The 25,758-nt window shown below is 37.6% G+C and overlaps 1 protein-coding gene across 3 annotated transcripts in view; it reads right to left on the bottom strand.

The window, feature by feature from the left end:
• Window positions 1–25,758, bottom strand: part of MACROD2 (mono-ADP ribosylhydrolase 2) — an 891,375-nt gene that overhangs the window by 53,167 nt on the left and 812,450 nt on the right. For 2 of the 3 annotated variants that reach the window (XM_054061688.1, XM_009556568.2), the window contains exons 10-13: window positions 23,554–23,595; window positions 16,347–16,430; window positions 4,064–4,126; window positions 601–669 (exon numbers count right to left, since the gene is read on the bottom strand). In XM_054061688.1, the coding sequence (XP_053917663.1) occupies window positions 601–669; window positions 4,064–4,126; window positions 16,347–16,430; window positions 23,554–23,595 (258 nt within the window). The remainder of the gene's footprint in view (window positions 1–600; window positions 670–4,063; window positions 4,127–16,346; window positions 16,431–23,553; window positions 23,596–25,758) is intronic. The other variant, XM_054061687.1, reaches the window with a different exon arrangement.

Below are 25,758 nucleotides of genomic sequence, written 5' to 3'. Positions count from 1 at the left end.
CAACTCCACAGGAAAAATCTCAGCTTGAAACATTTAAATTAGATCATCTCTCTTTCTTCTTTCCTGAACTCCCTGTCATTTGGCCCTGTGACACTTTTAAATATTTATCACTAACTAAATGATCTGAGTGCCCAGCACAGCCTGCACAAGATAAACATTACTTTCTCCCTCTCAATTATGACTTCATCTCCTCCTGTCTCCTCTTGATGTGTTTACAGCTATTGTATTTTTCTTTTTCCCCATCAGGGGAGCATGGAACGGGAAGCTAATATTGCTAGATAGATGTGAACGCTTAACTTTACACCTGTGAGTCACCCCAGCGAGCCCAAGCTTTGGGCTTATTTCTGATATGTCATGTAAGATATTTTAGTATTACCTCTATAACAAGGGGACTTTGAAATTCACGGCATCTCTCCTACCAGCACAACAGCTGGTGCCAAGTACTTCATTACAAAGATTTTTGTAAATGAAAATCCAAGCATTTACTTATTTCTGTATTGTTTAACTGCGATTTTGGCAATTTCCAGAAACAGGAAAATAAGACTTTGTGAAATGTACTCTTGCGACTGGAAATTTTGAAACATAATTTACAATCTGTACCTTTATCCTCACTCAGCTCTGTTTCTTCTGATGATGACAGGCTGGCTTCAGCTGAAGTTTTTGTCTCATCTGTAATAACCAAGAGAAAGAAAGTTATTCATTAGGCAGCAAACTGACAAACCACTTTACTGAAAAAGCATTACACCTTATTGAGGCAAGATACTAGACCTGAATTTGATTTTCTAGGCTTCCATGCACTTACATGGAATTTGCCAGCCATTACTGGTCTGACTGTCTTTCCTAAACCAGGGGTAAACTTACATTACAATACTGCCAGATCAAGTCTACATTTCAATTCCTCATAATACATAGAGAGGAATATCAAACAGCTTCATGGGTAGGCTGGTGTTACTATTTACTTTGAGATTCCTTTTTCCATTTAATCCATCTATTTTGAGAAAAAACAATTAAGCCATTCTTAACTTTAATCCTGTCTATGAATCCCACTGGAATAAAAATAATTACATGCAAATGCTTTCCTGAAAATAGAAGCTTTCGTGAATCAGGCCTAAAATTTAGCAAGTCCCTGAAAATCTGCAGCTTGGAGTTTTTTTAATGACAGAACATGCAGGTAAAACTAATGTAATTAACAGATAAAACTAGTACATGGATTTAACAGAATTTTTTTACTTTCACTGTTGTTTTTTCTTGGCAATTTTTATAGTTCTAAACCCTTATAAGCCTTTGTTTTCATTTCTAGTCTTTCATTTCTTTCAAATCACTCACCTCTGATGATTCTGACAATTTTTTTTTCCTAATACAGTCATTGAGTGTTTTTAACTAGATTGAAACAAGAGCTCTGAACCACCTGCCATTTTTTTTCCCCCACATGTTAACTGTGAAGTTCATTGATGATAGACTGGAGGCCAGGCTTTAAAAAAAACCCCACAGAAATAGCTGAAAAATTTCAGGCCAGTCTTTGTACACTATAACTGGCTTTTTCACTACTGTATAATAAGAATATATAAACTTTTATATAATGGATTGGGTAAGAATGCAGTGTCTATTTTTTCTTCTACGTTTTCTTTCACAACATCAAAGTATATGATTTGTGATTTGTCACACTCAGATGAAGGTTATGCCTTTTGGTTTAGCAAATACAAATAAGACGTTTACAGTGATCATTCACAGCAATTACAAACATTTTAGGCACACAATTGTGTATCTTAGAAAACCAGGTCATTTCCTACTGCTAAGAAAGGGCACAGAAGCAGCAATCTAAAAGTTCCTTATGATGTTTTGTCTCTACAATGAGTACAGTGGAAAGCAGCAGCAACTCATTAGCTGAATATAACTAACTCAAGGTAATTGCACACCTTTCTGTTCTTGTCACTATGTGAACCAACAGGGATAAATGTTAAGCCAAGTAATTATTTCCTGTAACAGTAGGTGTCTATGGACAAGGTGATTCATGGATTACATGTAGGCACAATGCTATCTTTAGGCATGTGCCTAAAATGCGTTCCTTAAGTATGAAATTTTCTGTATCTGAGACCTAAAATGTCTGGATCTTTTCTTTGACGATTTTCATGACAGTAACAAAACACTTCTACCAATACATGATAGCAAAAGAATGTACATGGTGGCTCTGATAAACCAGCTCTGACAGCTTGTAACGTAACAAGTCATAATGATGGGTTTGGAAAAAACACAATGCATTTAAGGCACCTCCAGTAGCAAAGCAATAATTTAGAGAGGTACATATTCCTTAATTCTCTTGGGGAAAATTAAATGTATCTCATTCAATTGAACTGTTTTGCAAATCAAAATACCAGGCAAATATGCACACCATCAGAGTGAATATAGCTGACAGACAAAATGGGCTGTATCTGGCATCTGCAGACACTGGAACAACTGGGTTTAACAGGAACCTCTGCACTTAGACCTAGGAGCTCCTGGCAGTATTAGCTGTTAAGCCAGCTAGCAGCTGAGCAATACTTAATACAGTTAAAAGCTCAAAGTTGCTTGGGCAAAGATATCCTCCTGCCTAGACAGATATTCAAAATAGTCTAGATTCTGACAGAGAAAGTCATTCCTCTCTTCCCCCGGTCTCCTTTGCCTGTTTAAAATATGACTAGAATAGAAGTGAAAAACACAAGAAAGGAGATGGGGCTGTCCTCCAGCACTTTCAAAATACCACTGCATGCTTATCTTGGGGAGGATAAAGGGCCTACTTCCAAAGTTTGCTGAGGTCCATGGGAATTTTTTTTATTCTGTAATACCATGTGCCTATGGCTTCATATCCCACTGTTTGCCCTGCACAAGGACATAAGGAAGAGGTGACAAAAAGGACATGAAACATAGCAGGACTTCAAGCATTTGCAGACAGCATCAGCTGTCAACATTCCTAACTGCAGAAGACTGATCAGTGGAGTGCAGGGAGAAATGCTGCACTTCCACATCTACAGTCCCTAATCATAGGACAAAAAGAAGGACCCTTACGAAACAAATTCCTCATCTGGAAACAGCTACAATGCAGTAAGCAAAACAGAGAAGTCAAGATTCTAGGCCTTCTGCATTTTTTTTTCTGCATTTATTAGCTGGCCTTCTTCAGCTCAACCTTCCCTATATTGAAAACAATCTGATTAAAGAAACCCAATTGCTGAAGAAAAGTGCTTTGTGCTCTCTGGATTAAGCATGTGTGGGCACAATATCCTGCACTACAACGAGAAAAAAAAAGCCAAACAAAAAAGAAAAGCATTGTGTTACATGTAATACTACACTAAAAAGAAATCTTTAAGGAATAAGGGGATTTACAGACATTTTGAATGTCACTTCAGCTCTTTTGGTAAGTGATTAATTCTACTTGTCTTTAGGATTGAACAGACGTGTGTATTATGAAAAATACAACTATCATCAGAAAAAAATAACAGAAAATCTATTGTGAACACAGAGTGATACTGTATTTTAAAATATTGAACTCACTAGAATTTATAAGCATGACATCTGCAAAACCCACTGCTTGTGAACTCTGATATTCATTCACAGTATAGGCAACATCTTTCTGTATGGCTTTAAATCTTCGTGACCTCCCGAGACTTGTGTAGAATATATATTAAAACTTGAAAATACCCTTCAAAATCTTCAGAAGGACAACTTTCATCAAAGGAAGCCTGCTTCCTCCTCCTCCAAATTTTCTCTTCCCCCATTTCCATACCATGCAGAGGGCTAATCTGTTGTAGACAGAGGGCAAACTATTTCTAGTTAGAGGATTAGCTAGAGGTAGTCCACCTTACAGGGAGAATGTAGGGCTGGTAAGCTAAAGAGGGAAGTCTGCATTCCTGCATTGCAATACATTCATTCATAATGAATGCACTTGAGGTCTCCAACGAGAGAATTGCTCAAGACCTGAGCTAATCTAGTGAAAATGTACAAACAGTCTCCATCAATACCATTGACTATGGTTATTGTTCACCAAGGTGGATAAAATCTAAGAAAGTCCTTTAAGAAACTCGGTACAAACCTGTTTCTCTGCTTTGGATCTCGGTTTCTTCAGTGTTTTGCTTCTCCTCTGTGCTGTTACCACCTATTGAGGAAAACACATAAAAATTATTTATGATATATCTTTTTATTGGTAACAGCAGCAACAATATAATAATTATAACGGATCCAACACAAACTGTTAATTTACAGCAAGGTGCTGTGATAAAAGGGGAGAGATAGAAAGGTAAACTGAAAAAAACCTGCAAACATAACCAGATACATTTAAAACAGTCACATTTTCACATCTCAAGCTGGGGGGGTGTGTGCGTAAATTAAAGATGTTATTTCACTAGGCACACTGGAGATACCTGTACACCAAATAAAAGTATGTTTCCCTAAACACTGTCTGCAATAGATGGAATTGTTGCTTGATCTTAGTATATTTTATAAAGTTTTTTTTTTCTCCAGCAAGATCCTTGAAGTAGCTGTGTTACTGACTTGCAGAACCTACTTTAATGCCTATGGAAAGTAAGAACAGGAGAGAGAGAATCACCTGAATTTCATTTTAAAGCAAAATGCACAACTCCAGTTAGCATAAAGTATAAAAACACATCACAAACGACTGCAAAGCAGAGAACAAAACAAACCAAAGTAAGATTGCTTGGATTGAATGCATGTTTCTCCATTATACATTCACGTTCACTCTCATTTTTCTCCACTGCTTTGCATTCACATTCATTATCCATTTTCTTCTCTTCATCTCCCTTTCAGAAGGCAGGTACCAAACAGCAAACACTCACTGAAAAAGGTAATGCCCCGGGGAATGTCTATGGACATGAGATCAAGCTCTCTTAACCTTTGCTTGGCCCAATCAGAAATACATTGGGAAGTCTGTACTTTCAATGACGGAGAAGGCTCTTTTAGCTTCATAATAATGTTAGAGGCTGCAGTGCAGTATGCTGGATCAGATGCGAAGGCTACACTCCCTCTTTTCCAGCATGGCAAGTTAGACAGTGAGAACAGCTGAGTACCAGCCTTAATGAGGCATTTGAAAAACTGACTGCTGAGAATATACACTGGGAGAAAAGAAATTCATTCCCAGGCCTGTAAATGGTTTGATAATGATACACATATTTTTTTCTGTGATCTTTTCTGGCTCCTGGGTTTTTCTGATTACAGTTTCTTTAAAGCAACACTGTTACAGTTCCTCGTGCCTCCACCTTGCTTTTACTTAACACAGGGAGTCTGTTGAAGAGAACAGCAGTAGCCGACACGCAATTAGGTGGATGGAAGAAAAACAGAGAAAGCGTGTGTTTTTCAGAAGCAAATGTGCATCTGGTGGCATGCTGCATTCAGCTAATATTTAAAGGCTGAGGTATGATGCTCTCCCTCTTTCCAGCAGGCAATACACTCTGGCATCCAGCAGATGGGACTAGTGGAGTATTTCCAGGCTGACCCTGCAGAAAGCTGCTCTCAGGAGGAGATGAGATGGAGCAGTTTGACACCACACCTGGGAGAGGAGAGGTGGGCAGGGAGCGGCTGATGGCCACCAGTGGGGACTTAGGCCTCCCGCCTGCTTTGTACCGATTTTAACCAGCCTTAATGGATGACTAGCTATAGTGATTTCCTATACATTAGTGAGCTCTAACCTGTAAAAAATTGCATTACATGGATGACCAACATGGCTTGATAAAAACAGCTGTGTTTCTTCCTTCCCCCCCTTGAAATCAAAAAGGTCTCTTTTTCAACACAGCGTTCTGCCTGTCCATGCAGAAGAGGAGGACAGCATGCAAAATAGGAAGTTAGCTGTATTAGGAGATGAACTTTCCTCTCCTCCTCTTCTTTTAGAACATGGGCTTGGGGCTTTGCATCTTTGCAGCAAGCAGTTAATAAGGAAAAAAAAAATTTGCATCGCCAGGATGTGTTTCAAAGGGATAAAGTCATCTAGCTCAGGAGCCACAAAAAAGAAACAGTACGTTCAAGACAATCCTGTAACACAACAGTGCAGAGACACTTGAAAAATCTTTACCAGTATGTCAGATCCAGAGAGAATATTGCATCACTGCAAAACAAGCAGTGCCAGAGCACAAAGGATTTCATTACAGCCAAGTGCAACATGTTTTGCTTTGCATAGAAGGACTTTGCATTCAGAAAAAGCACGTCAGGCATAAATGGTAACGCATATATCACTGAATTTCATTTCAGCAATTACTTCATTGCATTCACAATATAAAACTACATTTCCAGACGATACTTGTTTCTACATCCATTATAACAAGTATGACTATAACCATGAGTTATTTGGCTAAAAACAGGGATTGCAAGGATTTGTTCATGTTCATTACCAAGGGACTACATCTCTTTTTAAAGTCACCTACTCAGAGCAGATTTAAACTATAAAAGAAAGTTTAAATGATCACCTGGTTCATCAGGTAATTAGATAAAGCACGTATTCTCAATATGTTTTCTGGACCCTAGGTCTATTATTCTAGTGGACATTCACTGTTTAAAACCAGTGTAACAGAACAATAATTACTGCACTATATATTGGACTCTCAACATGTTTTTCATCTAAGACTTCATTTTTTCCTTTAGAAGAAGAAAAAGTAAAAGATTTTAAGCAGAAGGTCCACCTCTTGTATTCTGACCCAGTCCAACAGACTGACTAGATTGCCACATGAAAATTAATCTCGATCAGTATATTGAAAGTATGTGTTGTGCCTGCCAAGTGAATTTGAAAGAATTAGAGAAAAGGATATGCTACAAGATTAAGAATGGACAAGTGATCCTCAAGTAAGTAATATGCAGAAGGAAGGGTTATGCTCTGCTTGGTCTGGAGAATCTCAGGAGAAAGGAAGGAAGGGTGGAGAAGTAACTAATCCCAAAGCATCTGACAAACAGCTTTTACATTTTTAAAAAACCCTTCCAATAAGCCTCTCACTGATTGTCTTCTACTGATGAAGAGTCTTTCTGTAATTATTGCTTTCCATTGGAGCTGGGTGCAGAGCAAATGAAAGGGCTTTAAGTAGCACATGCTCAAGGCAAAGAGCTGGAAATATATTTTACAAGAGTAACAAGCCAGTTTTTCACCATATTTTTATTCACCTCTGGCTCTCCTTTTCTCCAGGCAGAAAACTTAGACCCAGTGCATTTCCCTTGAGTCTTCCCCATGACATTATTAATAATAAAAGTGTCTGTGGCTTCTACAGTATCTGCCATCCTTCTCTCTCCACTATTGCAGCAACTGGTGATTGCATTTCCTTCAGGTGAAAGCTGTTCTCACAATATCTGCTTTTCTATTATACTAGTAATCGAACAGTAATCTGTCACTCACTCCAAAGGAGACGGGAAATGTGCTGAACGACATGTCATGTCATTTTAGGCCAGCAAATGTAAATGATTTTGAACCACATCAAAAGACAAATGGAAACATCTGTTTCTCTTCCCCAGCATAGCAGTCAGATGAAAAAATAGGAGTTTGAGAATTACAGTAGCACCCTACAAACAAAATAAGCACATCAAACACTAAAATACCTACTTCTGGCCATATATTTTGCTTTCCCTTCCCCAGCTGACTACTGCCAGATAGGCATTTTCTTTCTCCTCTTGGACATTTTCTTTGGGATCAGCAAGAAAATACATACCCTCACCCTCCCAAATAATATATATCCTCATTTATATTTGCTAGAAAACAGGCTAAATAGTGATCAATCAGCACACTCAGCAAGCTGGCTAAGCAAGCGGCACTTCCAACTAAACTAGAAAACCGGATACTCTGTGAGAGACTGCCCACTTTATGTTAAGCATGAACAGTGATATGCCAGCTGCAGTAGCAAAATTAAGGAGATGATACGATAAATAATAAATTCCCAGCAGTTAGATGGGGAAGGGCTGGTACAAGATCCCTATGAAAGTCCAGAGGACAAACTCTCAGCAGCAGAAACAGAGTAGGTTTTAGTATTCTTCCCATTTTCTCTGAAAGCCTGGAGGCTCATGACTTTTTACATCTTTCACTGTTCTTGTGACAAACATGGCAAGTAAAAAATATTAATAGCCTGCTGCCCTCTTTGCTCTTCCCATTTCAGAGCTGAATAAGTGGCAGGTTCACTCATACACCGTCCCCTTTTCAGCAGTCCCTTTCTTCACAAGCAGTCAACGATGTACTTAGAGCTGAGGCTAACGTCAGTGTCTCAAAAACTGGTCTGAAAAAGGTGTTTTCCAGAAGAAAACAGAATTGCAGATCATGTATTTTTAGTTAAAGGAAGACAATCTGTATAACCAGTACAAATTAGTCTACTTCTACCTCTCCAACACAGATGTTATTAATAATAAAATTGTTTTCACTACTGAGAAAGTGTACCGTACTTATTCATAGTGTGCTATAAAAGTAACATTCCTTCAAACAACCTCCTTCTTCCTGAACTAGAAAGAAGAAAGACAGAGGGCCAGTGACTCAGGCTCACATCTTGTTTGCCACTCTTACACATCTGTGTACATACTACATACTCCCCCGAGCACTGGGTTTGACCCCGTTATATCCGCACAGGGCATTTGCTATGCAAGTCCGGGTGCATCCTCTGGGTCTCTGGGTCACTGGTGACCACACGTCTCTCCCACGGTCTGTCCTGCTAATCTCTCTCTAAGCCTGACCACGCTTCTATGACAAATGCAAATGCAAGCCAAGATCTAGCAGGTAAGGGATGCCAGTTTTGAATTATCTTTTTTTACAGCACAAAATATTGCCACGGTAATCATACTAATGATGTGAAGGTCCTTCTAGGATAACAGGGAAACTAATTAATGAGAAAATTTAAAATATAGTACTTGGATCTTACAGCTGTTACATTCTGCACACATGAATAGATACGCTGACTTCAGTGAAACTCCTAATATGCGAGAAGAAAGCACACGTATACCCATATATACACTCAAGATCATACAGCCTGCAACCATTGTCAGACTATTCCAGTGGCAAAATGGTATCAGACATAAAACAAAAAGCACATACACACAAAGGCCATTACTGCAGAACTACAAACGCATTAAAATGAATCATTAGGGTGGTGGCCTGAGGTTAGCGAACACTTTTCAGTTTGCATTTTAATTTCTTTTAATTAAATTATGATTTAGGTCAGTTTTAATCACTACTTATATATAACCCCTTTGGGGTAAATTTTAAGAAGGGTTAGTAAAGAGTTATCGGCAGTAATTGTTTTATGGAGTTATGAGACTTCTTCTCTCATTGCTGCTTCAACAATTTCCCTCATTGCAGACGCAGCCCTGAATGCGCTGCTGTCAGTGCACTCAGCCTAGCAGAGCCAGAGCATAATAAATAACAGGTTTTCATTTTCATGCAGCATTTTGTCAAGAATTGTCAAGGAGTACAGGAAAAGGATGAGAAAACTGTAGCTCCTGGGGATTATCTCCGGTTAAAACCAACGTTATTGTATTTCACCTATTTAATGTCCTGAGAAACACAGGAGCCTAATCTAAAGCCTACTGAAGCCACTAGGCCTGTTCCTCTAGCCTCACTTCCCTGTGGATCACAAGGTACATAACTCAGCCCCGTTATAGCTTTCCTAGCCAAGGAAAGAACCAGGGGACAACAGCTACAGCATCAAATTAGGTGCTTGGAAGAAACAAGCACTCAGATTTGTCCCAACCTTCTTCATTCATAACAATGCCAGGGATATTGTGCTACGAAGGTTTTTCACTGGGTTTAATTCTTCTGTCTGATTCACAGCGTGACTCTGATTTTGCAATACAGGTGCCTGGCAAAAGACATCTAAAATTTCGTTGCCAAAGACACTGATCATCACTATTTCTGACAATATGCAACTGTGACTGTTCAAAACAAATAAAAGCAGACATCTCTGGAAGCTTGAGTTGTCCAACGTAACTGGAATATGGACATCTTACCCTAGATGCCATACACAGCCTGTACAGAGGACAGACACATTCAACTGGCATATTGATGCAAAAAAATACACATACTCTGCTGCACAAGTATTATCACTGTTATCATAGTATACAAAAGTGGACAGAAATCGCTCATGTGAGTTGATGCATCTTGAAGAGCAAGCCAAGGCAGAGCTAAGAGCAGAATAGGGGAGCCCTGGCTGCTAGCCCCACAGGCAGCCCTATCTAAGAGGCAGAGAAAGAAAGGAAACCCATATGTGGATGTCCACAGTACAATCACAAATTTTATCATTACTATGTCAATTTACAATTAATTCATACATTCTTGGTGTGCCTAAGAGACTAGGTAACTGCGCACAGTATTAAGGTCTGTGGCACAACTTCTTTTCCAAGCCACAGACAAATAAAATATGAGACTTACTTCAAGTTTTTTGCATACAAGTCATGAAATCATGACGTGAGGCAAGGCAACAAAGTGAAGATCTGGAAAGAGAAGCTATACAGTAGACCATACTTCTTAAAACCAGCATAAATCACGAACTAAAACATTAACTATTTTGCATTAATAATTCAGATTAAAGGACTAGCCCCGTCTTCTACACTGGACCTGAATAATCATGATGGTTTACTGTTATTCACATCATGGTTAGAAATGAGAAATGAATTCCTTGACAGATGAGTCCCCTGCAGGTTATGCTGCTTTGTCACCGCGTATAATTCTTCTCTGACAACATTGCATTAGTCACATTAGTAACTTAGTAGTTTGCATCTTAGCTTGTCCCAGGAGAAAGAAAATCTACTCTGAAGCATCTAGGATGAAAACAGGAATTGCAACTGTTTGCCTGGTGTGGTTTTGCACTTGTACACTTTGCTGCTAAAAGAAATCCAAATGGATAAATGGTCAACGCAGTAGGACTGTGCATCACCTGCAGAGGCCAAAATGAACTTCATTTTCATAGCTGTCTCGTGTGGTCACTGCATGATAATTTAATGAAACAGTAGAAGCCACTTCAGCAACAAAAAGAATCTTCTAAGAAGGGTTTGCTCAGAGAGCAAATACAAATAAAAATACAGATAATGTCCTGTTTTTCCTTTGGCTAAGCAGAAAGCTATCACACGATATTCTGAGAGCTATAATCAGTCAAGACAGATGGTGGACTTTAAAACAGAAATGAAAAAAAGAAACTATCAACCAAAGTGGATAGGGGTTAACAGCATCACTTTAAATATAACCAATCTGCATGAAGGTGAAACATTTTACAGACATGTTTGATACACAAGTTTCCCAGGGAATTTCTTCTGTAGTGCTTTATCTTAATTTAAAATTTTATTTAAGGATTTGGTTTGATGGCAAAAAGAATACAGTCATTTCTAAGCTATCTTAATAAGAAGTAGCACTTTAAAGACTGAATAGGAGAGAATGTTTTTGAAGTATAATTGTGTCTAGATGTTCACTTTTAGTAGATTACGAGTGGAGCAGAAATTTATTGAAGAATATTACTGCCCTGTGGGATGCAAAGAAGAAATGTAGCTATAATTTCTCAAATGATAGAAGAATTGCTTGCTATTAACCATGGAACATTTTAAAACTAATCAGAAGTTGAAATGAGTTAATATTAATTTGTACCTTAAAGAGAGAGACTATCAGGTCTGTGGAGTAATAGAAGGCTGTCTGAAAAGAGGCTTTGAACACCGCTTTGTAATGGTAACACAGTAGCACACAGATGCTGTTGTATCCACACACACACCCAGACCCAGGGAGGCTTAGGCTCATCTCAGTGAAAAGCAGCACAAGCCAAGCACTGTTACTTTTTGCAGGTGCGTATCCTATATATCCCTCTCTAGGAAGCCAGGGAGGGAGCAGTAAAGCTGCAAAAATTGTGGTCTACAGAGGAGAACCAAGAAGGGAAAGCCATATATTAATCTCATAATTAAAGGAATAAGCCGTAAAATTCATTTTATTTTCTAGTTTCAGGACTATGAACTTTTCTGTCATTGGACAAAATCTTTTTGAAAGAAGAGATGAGGAGCCAGAGTGACTCCCTCTTGGTGAACATCTTATCTACTTGAAGTGAACTGCTAAACCAATGAGTTGTCAAGATAAGATATGACTCCATTTCAACTCATTTCTACTGTGTACTCCAATCTCTAGATTGACATCTGTCCTTCATGGACAGATCGCCCACCGAACAAGGCAGGAGCCTGCTGGTGAGCCTCAGACTCCTGACACTGCTGAGCAGTGTTTCAGATGTTTGATGGTCCTTGAAAGCCAAGGGGTCAAAAGAGTGATGACCACACGAGGCAAAGGAACCAACTCTACCAGCTATCTTAAAGGAGGTTTGTGTTTATTTTGACCTTCATAGCTTGGCTTATCCATCAAACTGTTCTTCCCACCAAGTGGAGAGAAATTAGTCAAAGGTCATCCCAGACGAGCAATTCCAACAGACCAGCTCCTTGGACATACACTGACCCTCAGCTAAGGTGATCGTGTGAGACCAATAACCTATCAGGAAGAATAAAGTCATTCATTCTGGGAGAAGCTTATGAGAAAAGACGTCTTTTGCCAGGCACCTCCACTTCTGGCCTCACATCCCTTGAGGGAGCACAAGGAGCATCCTGACTTCAGGAGGCACAAGAATGGCTTTTGTTTTACAGATTGATTATCTTTCTCCTGGAGGAAGAGAAAGACTAGGCATTTGTGCTACTGTTATTAGCTATATTAGTCATCTTTGATACAATATTGATCACCTGCAGACCATAGCGGGAATGGAGGGAGCAGCTTTTGGGCAGTCCCTGTTTTTGTCTCATTGAGAAACCCCATACAGAAGAAAAGGGCAAACAATTTTGCTTCTCCTGCTATCAAGAAAATCTATTGCACACATCTCTGTTCAGTAGATGTAGAAGGACATTCTGGGAGGTAGGTGAGAGAGATAAAGAACATCTAAATTTTTGTTTTACCAAACTTTTGTAAAAATTGTTTGCTTTTGCTTGGTGACAATCCGCAGGATCAGAACAGGTGATCTGTGGCATTTGTGCTAACTCATGGCTATTATGCTGTGACAAGTACTGCTATTTTGTATAGGTTTTCATTACAAAGGATTTTTCTCACCTGAGACTTTACAATCACATAATCACTGAGTGCACCTGACCAAAGGGAAAGGCAAAATTATTACTGTCTGATTTCACTCTCCCACGACCTGGGAATGTTGGGGAGGGGGAATATAAAATTATACCACATGTTTACACATGTAAAACCTGAAATACTGCAGGGAACTTGGGTGTAAAGAGTGTTGCTTCATGCATTGAGTCTATCTATTTCCCGAGACAATAACCTGTGCTACAATGAAAAACTACCGAATACAACCCTTGACAGGCGAATCTGCTATGCAGTTCACACTGAAGACAGAGAACAATATATCTAATAACATAATAACAGACACTGTTAATACATTAGAGGTTCAGTATAAAATTGCTTTCATTGGCATGTCAAGTGTTTATTTTAGCTTACTGCAAAACAAGCTCCTTACATACAGCCACTTAGTCGACTTTCCTTGATTGCAGAGAGGGTAATAATGAAGGAGCCTACTTTCTGTGATCTTCTGTGGAGACTGTTACATGCATTGAAAAGATATTGCTCCATTACCTCTAGCCAATGAACCACCTTGGCATGCTGGAGAAAAATATTACAGCAGAAATATTACTGAACTCAGCGGAATAGTTTTTACAGACTGCCACAAGGGCATGCATGAGGCTGTTAAAATAGCAAGTTGTATTCCTATCTTCAGTCTAAACGGACACCACCAATGAAGCAGAGATAAAAAATATCTGGTTCTTCCTGTGCATCAGTGTATATTTGTTAAATATTTCATATCTGGTCATGTTACCAAGGGGAAAATAATATCTTATGTTAAATGCATGGTCTTTGGACTTGCTTTTATTGCTAAACACTATGGGTTGTGGGTTTCACTGTTTCCTGGTTTTTGGTTGGTTGGCTTATGGGGTTCTGATTGTTTGGTTCTTTTTCTTAGGGTGCCTAAAGCACGTGAGCTATCCCAAAGTTAAAACACATTGTACACAAAACACTTCAGTTTTACTATGAGTAAAATTCAACAAAGTTGACCTCAGGCCAAGTTTGTCTTTATTATTTTTTATTTGAGACTGTTATATCTATTAGCTACTTGGAAGTTCTTTATGGAAAAAAAAAAAAAGAATTTTTTGAAAGTGAAAGCAAACTCTTACCTAAACAAAATTACTCAGACACATAGTTCTGGTTCATGTGACATATTCACAGCTTTCACAATCTTCAAGACTCCCCATTAGAAATTACTTTATTAGTCAAAACAAATAGCTAATAATTATAACAGCAGAAACTAAATCTTGTTCTCAGACAAATGTGTGCAAATCCTATTTACCTAAATGGAAACGGCTCACAGGTGTGTTACATTAGACTGCAGCCACTCAGCAACTTTATAGGAATTCAGTGTCTGGAGCCTAACTGCTTGACTCCTCTTCAAAACAAAGGAACAGGTAACGCCACAGAAATCTGATCCAGATTTCTTCCCCAGCCCCCCTCAGCAAGCACTTTAATTACCTTTTTTTTCCCCATCACAGCCACCCTGAAGTCTAAATTTAGACTTTGAATCCTAAACATCACAGGTCTGGTTCCTGCCTAAGGAACCAGCTAGATTAAATTTTGCAGCAGTGATTATGTGTTACAGGCCTCAATTCTGCATCAGCACCATCTACTGTACAGCATCAAATTCAAGGAGTTCAGGCACTTTGCAGCTTGAGGGTAATGCAATCATTCTATTGCCACAGTATTTCCTTCACCCTTCCAATGCATTTGTTTGTGCTCCACAAAGTGAACTGTAGGTCACCAGAAAACATTGACAGGCATAGTAAACTAGGAAACTGTACCTTGTAAGCCACAAATAGTTAGTGGAAGATCACTTTTTTTCCAATGGAAGTAAAATCTTACAGTTTTGCTACACTTCTTTCTTCTCCTCTTTTTGTTTTAAAGCCACTGATACAACGGAAGCTTATAGCCCCCCCTCTATATGAAAATATATCATAAAACCTATTACTCTTTCACCTATTTAGGAATATGGAAAATGACACCATGATCCCACATGCCATCTAGCCTGCATACAAATTGACATGTGGTTTGTCATCACTGAATTCTTTAATCCAAATGTAAAAATGGTATTTTATTTTCAGCTGGGTTTAGTGCAGCACGAAAGGGAAGTGGACCAGCAGGATGAGATTTCTTGGGTCCCCCCACACCTTCCAGGCGATGACAGCTATTGCTTTAAGTACTTGCCATTAACAACCAGTCACAATGTTAGTGACAGGATGTTACTAGCAGTTACTTAAAGTGATAGATGTTAACATTTTTCTGTTCTTTATGACTCACGCTATACTCCAGTCAGAATATTTTAGGAGCTGAATGCATAGCACTAGGTCAAAATAATGAAGATGGTGGAGCCACTGGTTGAGGTGCAGAATAAAATGTGTCGTTTGAGGAACATTAGGTCAAAGAGAATCCATGATAAGGAATTGTCATGGATTAAATATTAAAGTTCATCCTTTTAACTATTTCACGTAAGGGTAATTCTCCAGCTACAGGGCATTTTGCTTTTCCACACATACAAGAGCACTGTGAAGCTCTACACTCTGAACATAAGTCTTTGATGTTAACATCTTTTAACAACTCTCCTAATGAGATACAGATTAAGAAAAAATACTTTGATCCAATTTTAGAACAAGGTAGACCACATTTACCTCTGCACAAGTGGACAAGCTGTCCTGTGAAGACTCAAGTGCAGGAAAGCACTCCTGCAGGAACAACACTATAGGCATAATGTTAAGCATCTGTGACTTCTGACCATGGACAGATGTAATATACTGCACAAGGTCTAGAGCCATAAACACAGTAATTGGAGTGGAAAAGGGTACAGCAAAAATTTCTTGTAGAGAAGAAAAGCAAGAATTTTATTGCTTTGTATTTTGTAGCAGCAGCTGACTTACCTTACAAACTTAACTCACCAGACTATGACCCAAGCCCTGCACAACATGCACTACATTCACTGCATTTTGTATTATTAATTACATGAAGTCAGAATGAGCTAGAGATAAAACAGCAGGAATTTCACATTTGATATCAACAATAATCAGTTGTCCATCAAATAAAAATAACATTTGTAATTCTGAATCCATCTTAATATGAAATACACTTCTGAAGAATTACAATCTCATGATCTAGGCCAAAAAGAATTTTCTAAGTGTGAGCAAACAATCATTCTTAAATTAGAGCTTTCCAGTTATTTCCCAAGAATTCAGAGTAAATTTCACCCCCCAAACTGCAAAACTAACTAATATCTCTGAAAAACTGTCAGAACACCTACCTTCAGCATCATCTTGCAGATCCTCAGGCTGCTCTGCTTTGCTCTTTGTAGGAGATGGATGCTGGTCTTTTTGTTCCAATCCTTCTTTAAACATAAAAAAAAAAAAATTACATATATAACTCTGAATTTTTTTTAATCAAATATTAGCCTGCATGATACCTTAACAGTGAGTACATTTTATCTCAGCATTCTATTCAGTACCCAATGTCTATACTTCTACTATTAAAATTAATCACTGTACCATCTGTTATTAAAGTCATACATAATAGGTATCTTTCAGCTTGGACTCAACTTTCCCTAATTTTGAAATGACAGCAGTGAAGAAAGCCTGTACTAAAATAACTCTTCACAAGCTCTTAATCTCTTCTGAAATAGAAAAATTTATTAACATTTTAATTTCTAGTTTTTAACATAATACATACTATACTGTATTATGGACCTGTGGAGAAATAATCTGAACAAAATGATTTTTCCCTATCAGTTCAACTTTCCATTCAATGTTACAACATGGTAACAAATATTGACTGAAATTAGTAATGAAATGAAAGGTAGGGAAGCAAGTTTGATAGTGAAGTAAAGTTAAGGAAATGAAAGCTTTTTGAGATAGAAATGTTCTGGTTGGAAAAAGTCTATTCCAGCCTTTTAGCAAGAAAGTAAGAGGAAGGTGGAGGAAAAGGAAAACTTCCTAAGTAAAACCAGTAACTGAGGCCAGTTAAGTTTAAGATCTCCTCCATTTCTAGTGACTGATGTTCACAGTGTTTAACAGCAGTAAGTTAAACTTTAAAAATTATGAACTTTTTCTACAACATTTTTTAAAATCTCCTGCCATCTCAACATAAATGAAGAAATTACTGTTTGTTTGCTATGACAGACCTCATGGCACAAACTGGTAGCACAGAAAGCCCGTTATGACAAAAAGGAGGCCAAGCCGGAAATTAACCATAAAAGGCATTTGTAAATTAAGACATTTAATGAAAGTAGGTTCTCTAATTAAAACATTTTTCAAATATTGTTGCTTAACCATGAAAGCAGAGAATGGGAGACAATTAAAACTCAATTCATTGCACCTATTGGATCTATTCAACCGCGACGAGAAAATTACTTTCTGTCATTTGACTTTCAGTCAATTCTCCCATTCCCCTGTGGCCAATTGAGGGCTTAGGTGAAGGAGCAGCCTAAAGAAAATATACTTCTGTGCATGCTGCAAAGAAACCTTGACCACTCGTAACCATGAAATTTAGGAATAAAAATAACCTTGCTTGATTTGCCCCTATTGCTGTGCTGTGAGAAAATAAGAATCATGATATTACTTCAAATTGATTAGCTAATTGGCAACTGGGAAAACACTATCTACATGTGCATTCTAAATTGCTTGAGTGTTCTGAAAACTCTCATCTCTTCTGCTGGCATATATAACCCACACAATCATCTACTCCGTATGTCACTGGATTTTTAAATGGCTTCCAGCAATCAGATTCCCAGTTCTCATGAAGGTCTTGGCTCTGGTGAGAGCTGTAAATACCAAACAGGAGGTATGAAAGAAGTAAGTGAAGATGAGAAAGGGAAATTCCAGAGTCAAGGGGAATATTGAGTTCACTTAAGAGACAAAAAAGGAGTGAATCGTTGGGTTTGCATGGAGACCAGGAAACTCAGAAATGTTCTCTATCTGCCCTCCTGGGAACCTGGTTATTCTACAGTACTTACACCCCAAAAGAACTAAAGAAGAGTCGCAGATTAGGAAGCTGGTAGGAATTTACACGAAGCAATAGCGCAAAATGTCAACAAAAATTCCAAAACTGAGAATGGAGTAAGTATGTGAGTAATTAAATACCATCTCATTTCCTTAATTTTAAGGAATGAGCAGTACCCCAAAAAAAGCCAAACTGGATATTGTTCTTGAAAACAGTATTCTAGAACAGAATTTCTGTTTCATTATAAAATTCTATATAGCTCAGGGCATGGAGGACACTTAGCAATCAGTAAATAAAGCTAGTTACTGCAAAGCAGAACATGCTTTGAAGTTTGGCTTTGTATCAGGAGGTAGACCTTTCCCTACAGCACTTAACTTAGGACATCCTGTGTCATTTTATCATTTTTACTCATCTGAATTTGAAATTCAAATACAATATTTTGCAGAAAACAAGAGTTTTTAAGTACTAAGATGAATTTATTTTTTGAGTGGTAAGAATGTAGCAGTAACCACAAGAAATACTGTGTGGAAAATAAAGGTAAAAATTGCCAAATAAAGACACACTTTGTCAACCATTTAAATGGCTTACTCAGGAGCAATGGGGACAGAGTTTGACAAGAACTTCAATACAAAAAAGAAATCCTGAAAATAACCAGTCTTTTAAAGATTGATTCCTGCCAACACTCTCCCATTCTTCTAAGAAATAACATGACTCTTTATAGTGGACCACATCGATATATGGCTTCTCTGGTTCTAATGCCACTCTCTACTACCTGCTATGTTCCCTTTCTTGGTAGACAGCAATTCACATTAGGGGACCAAATCAATAGGAGTGTTTCAATCAACACTCACCCCTCTAGCGATGAATTTTATCATCTAACCAATCTGTGAGGGTTCCTCCAGTCCCACAAGCCAAATGTCAATCAAGTTAAGTGCAAATGTCCAGCCAGGTCTTTCAGGAGTATCTGAACACATTAGATAATACAGCCAACATCTTAATTGACAGCACAAAGACAGAGAGGAAGGATAACATTCAGAGAAGTCAGAACTGTTACTATCTCAAAATAAATGATCTTTTTGCACCCTATGAAGAACCTTAAAATGCTCACAAAAGGATGAAGAAGCACTGTCCCAGGAGAACAAGATTTTGATCAGTGTTTCACTGTTTTTTAGCAGATTTTCCCTCATTCCAGAGATAGAAGAGGATTTGTGCAGGCTTCAAAACAATGTTTTTTTGTTATGGTCAAAATAAAGCTCTTACCCTTTTCTGCTCTCCAGCAGTATGTGTCTTTCCGAACAGTTAGCCAAATATTACAGAAATTTTGCCTGCAAATTTCTGTTTAAAACCAGCACATCTAGACAGCTGTCTGAACTGATCGTATTAAAAGCTTTTCTAATCATGATCATCTGCGCAAAAAGGTTTCTGAGCTCTAACACTGGGAGAAATTATTCTTCTTTATAGACTAATTCAGAGGGTCAACAAGCCACTTAAATCTCACAGCCTGTCTCCAAGTAAGCTGTTCCCAAAATCCCCCACAACTTTCAACTCTCCCTGGTTACAAGTGATTGCTATTTTAATCTCACGAAAAAACAGAAAATCTTCCTCCAAAAAAAGTGTCCAGGTATAAGACTGTGCACACAGTGGAACATAAAAAGAAAAGCTTTGTTTATACAGCATTGTTTATAATAGGGCTTCTCTTGCTAGCATGAATGAGATCCTTCATCCTGCCATTCTATCTGGCTGTGGCTTCTGAAGTAAAGTATTGATTAATTAGAATGCCAGGATAGAAACCGGATAACCAGGAGGGCATTAATCATGAACAACTATTAGATGGGAAATGAGAGATAGTAGTGCAGTAACATCCGCTCAGGCGCAGTCAAAAGGGCTTAGTACCTGGTGAAGAGTGAAGATGAACAGGTTGAGAGAGAATACAGATTCAGAACTGAAACAGTTTTGTGTGTGTGGTTTTTTTTTTTTTTTTTAATGATAAGAGAATTAACTTATGCCAATGCATAATAATGCAATGTTGTTGTGTAGGAATCTGGACTGTGCTTTGCATAATAGCACATGCTTCTATAATTTCCACATGCAATTACTGCAATTGCGCAAGCAATTATGGCAGTATTAAGACTTATTTTGCACACTTCCATGCATGGATATGTGAATCTATAGCTATAAAAGCAAAGTCCTTCAGAAGTTAAAATTTCATATAATCTTCCCTTAATGGAGCTTAAAACATTAAGCATCACTATTCGGCAGTGTTAAATTACTGAAGTTAAAGGTAGACAAGACTATTAGGTCAGCTGGTCCTTCTCTTTGCTTGTGTAGGAAATCATTCAGAAAGCAAAGCTGAGATGTAGAACTGTACAAGTCTGAACTTGCTATTACAATATCTGCCCCTTTGACTCAAGCCATTCTAAGAGCAAACTGTATGACATATGATAGCATCAAAGTTCTATGAATTAAATGGTGCCATTAAGTCAGCAGCTGCTACAAGATACAACATTCAGAATAACAAACTGATAGATTAAAATCTCATGAGTCAAATAGCATTAAAAGAGTGTTCTTGAGTGTGTACATTTAATAGGACTAGGTTATTTTTATTTTTAAATGTATTTCTTATTCTAGTACATCCAATATACACAGTGATGTTATGTGATTAACTCACAAAAAAGATCATTCATGCTTGTTGATTTTATAGCATTAATGTAGATATTAGTGTAGATTAGCTGGCAGATGTAATTGTGATATTCCCTCGTTTATTTTGATGAGAAATCATAGAAAGAAAGGCTTTCTGCATGTAAGGAGATATTTGCACTTCAGGGTGGCAGAAACACAAGACAGATTACTTTCATAATGTATCCATCACTCAATAACACACACATTCCATCATCTGTTATTACTTACTCCTGACTAATTCTCTAGCTGTTCCCAAGGCCTAGTCTGGTGTGCAGTGAAATGGATAGACACATTACCACTGACTTCAGCTGACATCAGACCAGGATCAGATGGTTTTACCTCTAATTCTTGCCACTAGATTTAAATCACGACAAGTTTTGTAAACTCCACCTCATTCTACTACATGCTTCAAACAGAAATTGGTATAGATACAATGAGTCTACATGTCATTTGTGTTCCTGTACTTTTCCATATTTTCTCTTGGTTTGATATTCGTTCCAAGAAACACCTAGCCAATAGGAAGTTGTAGGTACAGGATTTTAGGTGATATATAGAATATTTGAATCCCTGCCAAAGATTTACACAGGTGTGTAGCCTGCAACAGATGGTCTTCAGAAATCCAATTCTTTTTTCTTTTCCTTTCCTTTTTTTTCCCCCTTTAAGCGCAGGAGTTGGAGAAATAACCTCGAAGCAGATTGGACATGGATACTGCAAAAAACCAGGGTCATCAATATTGGTGCCAACTGCTGACTCCATCTGCTGGAGTCATAACCCACGAAATCAAGTGGAATGAGAATGATTGATTAATATGTTGAAGTGGTTAATAGAAGTTGCTACTCTATTTTTCCCTCAGAACAGTGAAAAGCAGATATCCTTCAAACTGATAAAAATCTGAGTAGAAAAATGAAAGCTCCTCTCAATGCAGAAATTATTCATGCATTTATAGTTCCTACAATCATTAAGAAGTCCATACACCAATAGGTCCAAAGGGCACAACTTTTGTCTATCTTCCTGACTATTGCAGCAGATATATAAAAGATACTTCTCTTTAGCCAGGTAGGTATTGATTGCTGCCAATCAATGCACTGATTCCCAAAATATCTTCAAGTGGTAAAGAAATAACCAAGTACATGCTGTTGAAGCTCATAGCACCCTACAGGCAGGGAAGTTATGATCTCATCTATCTCATATACACAAAGAACCAGTCAGGTAGAGAAATCTTCAAATTACTTAATTCAGTGATAATTTCCCAAAGCAGCTATGTAGCTTCACCTAAATTAATGAAGCTGCGAAGGATACAAGGCAAGAAAGAAAATATCAGCCATTAAGTGGAAATGTATTTCCTTTTAATTAAAATTTAAAATGCTTTTTAAAAAAATCATTGTAATTTGCATAATCTGCATAAGTGCAACAAGACAAAAAAATGCAGAATAATTTGGCCTATAAAAATATACATACCATGATAACTGTAAAAAACTTAAATTGAAAATGTTAGATGAATACTGAAAATTCAACTGTAGCATAATCTTTGGCAAATGTTTGCTGTATAATGATGGTCTTTATTTTTCTACTTTTATGTATGTATGTACAACTATATCAATCACAGTAATTGTATTAAAATTTCTAAAAGTTCCTATCCAGCAATCTTGACATCAAAATGTAATTATAATTATACGTAATAAAATCAACAGGCCAGAACAGCCATAAAAGAATGCGTTAATCCATCAGTGTAACACATATCTATCTGCATATATCCATGTTTTCAGATCTATGCATATACGCTATTCTTCAAATATTTCTAATTTCTAAGTTACTTAACTGGTTGTATAAAACATCATAATCTATTTGCCTCTAGGACAATTCCTGCCAATTTAAGCAGCCAACACACTGCTTCAAAAGCTTTTACCTCTTCTCTGCCTGATATATCTCTGCCTTTCTCCACGTAGCTCCCCTTTCTCATCCTGTATCTCTCTGTAAAGAGAAGAACTGGAAGCTCCTGCACGGGTGGGTACTGGCTGGTTTGGAAGGAGAGGCAGAGATGAAGAGTAAGGGGAGCTACCGTGCTTATGGAGCAGGAGATGTCCCCTGAGAACCTCAAGGTGAAGGACAGCAGGGGAAGTAACACAGGGTGTGGTAGAAGCCTGTTACAAAAATCCTGATCAAGATTAAATAGATGAAGCCCTCTACAAAAAACTAGCAATCTTCTGACTGGAAGCTTTTGTTGTCATGGGAGATACCTAACACTATGTCCTTTCCTCTTGTTCTTCAGGTCTTTCTTTCCTTTACACTTATCCATCATTTCCATTTCAGGTCCCTCCACATCCACAAACCCTAAACATTGCCACTTGTTTTAAACAGCAAACTAGAAGGACCAGGAAAAGACTCATCTGAAATATTGTCCAATTGATTTCAATGGATTTAAGAGTCTGAGGGAGGGTTTTCACTGCAAACAAGTCATGGCCACTAATCAGAATTGCAAATGACTCAAGAATTGTTGTATTCACACCCATTTATAGACAAAAAGACTGCAGAATGTTAATTATTTCCCATTCATGTTCAAGCTAGTTATTAATAAAAAGCAATCGAGTATCACCCAGAGGCTCATAACAGATGATGACACCAAAAAGGTAGTCTCAGCCATTCTTATCATGCACTATTTATTAACAGGGATGGGTTACCCTATGTTATGTTAAAATCCAGCAACGACTGTTGTAACTTTGACAATAAGTGATTGGCACCGCTTATCACAACCAAGGCAATTAGTTTAAAGAATTCTTTCAGTTTGGTTGATGCTTCAGAGAAGTGATGTATTTTCACATAAAATATTGTTTACTCACCTGTCTCTTCACTCAGCTCAGTCCCTTCTTCATTAGCATCATCTGTCAAAAAAAATGTATAAAATTATTAAGAATACCAGGGACCATTGAAAATTAAATAGTACATTTCAAATTGCCCATATCTTAGTTTGCCTTCTCCTGTTCAACATTTTGCAGCAAGATCAAGAAGTGGATAGGAAAAGAAGGTTTTGATACTGGACTGTTACTACCAGATAAAGGAAATGCAGGGAATAAAGATAAGGAATAAAATTCTGCATCATTTAAAGAATTTTGCAAATTATGACTTGTATGAAATGAAATTGCATTCTCTTGTCTACCAGACTTCTTAGTTTACTTGTCAGTTTCAGTTTGCATTGTCTCCCAGGAACAGCTGGCTATATTAGAAAGAGAACTAGTTGTGCAGAAATCATACCACATAAAGAAGTTACTATAAATTTGCCAGATGGAACTTTGGTTTAAGACCAGACTTGGGCTAGCTAAGAATTGAACACTTGTAATTATTATGGCGATGTATGAAAAAATCAAGATTCCTTTTGTAAAAGTTGCCTTCAATAACAAAGGAATTCCTTACCTCAAGTTATTTTGATGAAGAGAAAAAAATGATTAGCCCTAGTTAACATCTAGACTACAGTGTCTTAATCATCTAATGAAGAGCTCTTGACTACAGACATTTATGTCAGCTATGTTTCCTAATTCATATAGGCTCCATTTATACCCTTTTGAATGCATTTGGACACACGCAAATTCTTTAGCAAGCCTATGATTTCTGTCTAAAGCTTAACATCTTTCAAACTTGCATATGTGTGAATATTACGATCACCGTTCAAACCCAAAGGAGTTCTGCTATATAATGATCAGTAGTAACAGAGACTAACACTAATATTTAGATCCTAATTTACAGGGTCAGATCTTTACACTATAAACTCTGCTAAGATCCAGACACTGTGACACACACTACGAGGATTAGGCTCTGCTTTCTTCAAGTTTTGAAGTCTGAAACTTTATTTTAAGTAGCATGACAAGAGAAAAAATTGTTAATAATAGAGACCTTCACTGGGAATTATGTTTGCCATAAGCATTAAAATCACAAGTGTGAGAATTTTTATGGATGCTTGTGAGTCTATGCTAGATGGTTCTGTATCCACGCTTCTCCTCATTCCATCACATTCAGACATGATCCGGAGGGCAGGACTATCAGAAGCCTCTAATTGACAACTAGTTACATTTCTCTTGAGTACGCTTTAGTCTAGTTCAAAGGATCAAGACTGAAAAAAGTCACTGCACATTTTACTTCCCTTCTCCTTATTCTGCAAGCAACTGTTTTGGAGATCATAAAGGCACATGGATCCCTACTGTACAAATATAAATTTGTGCATAGAAACTTAAAGGAGCTTTGACAAATAATTTTTGACATAAGAAAATGAAAAATCTTGTTAAAGCCAATAGGAATTCTGCCACTGACTGCAACAGACACAGGCTTTTCAACTGGACTCCTGACAAACCTCAAACCTTTTTCAACAAACCTCTCAGAAAACATTTGGTTAATGTAAAGATTATTAATTATTCAGTTTCCAATAATACATTTTTTCCACAGAAGTGTTTATAATGAAAATAGCATGATAAAATTTCAAATTAATCTAAGACTTGCTACTACATCAGCAGAATATAATATCCTAACATCCATATATCACCTGGTCTTTTGCGGAAGTTCTTAATTATAGTTCTGTAAGTGACTTGGAAAATACAATTCCCAAAGCAACAGAATGGCTTCTAAACTGGTGATAATGGATACAGACAAGAAATCTGACGTTATTAAAAAGTGGTGAAGTCATTATGCAATATAATTATGAAGAGGTAAAGACTGATTTTGTGAACTAATTGTGAACTAATGGCTGGATTTTTTTCTCGGAAAAGGAACTTAAGTCTTGCTGAAAGTTATTAGAGTCCTTACGTCAGTTCTGAAAATGGGAGTTGGGCTCCAAAACTCTTGGTGACATGACCATGGTACCTGTGGTGCCTTTGAAAATTCTACCCCACACTGCATCTGAATCTGAGATGCTTCCCTGTTAAATGTGAAGCAGTCTCTTTCACTGATCTTGGTGTGTCTGGGTGAAGTGATAAATATCATGTTTATTTGTCAGAGCTCTATGTTAAAACCAATTATTTGAGATAAAAAACACTGATTTAGAAATCTATATCCAAAAT

Source organism: Cuculus canorus, chromosome 3 (assembly GCF_017976375.1).
Source record: "Cuculus canorus isolate bCucCan1 chromosome 3, bCucCan1.pri, whole genome shotgun sequence".
NCBI classification, from domain to species: domain Eukaryota; kingdom Metazoa; phylum Chordata; class Aves; order Cuculiformes; family Cuculidae; genus Cuculus; species Cuculus canorus.
This window is presented reverse-complemented; position numbering and strand designations above follow the sequence as displayed.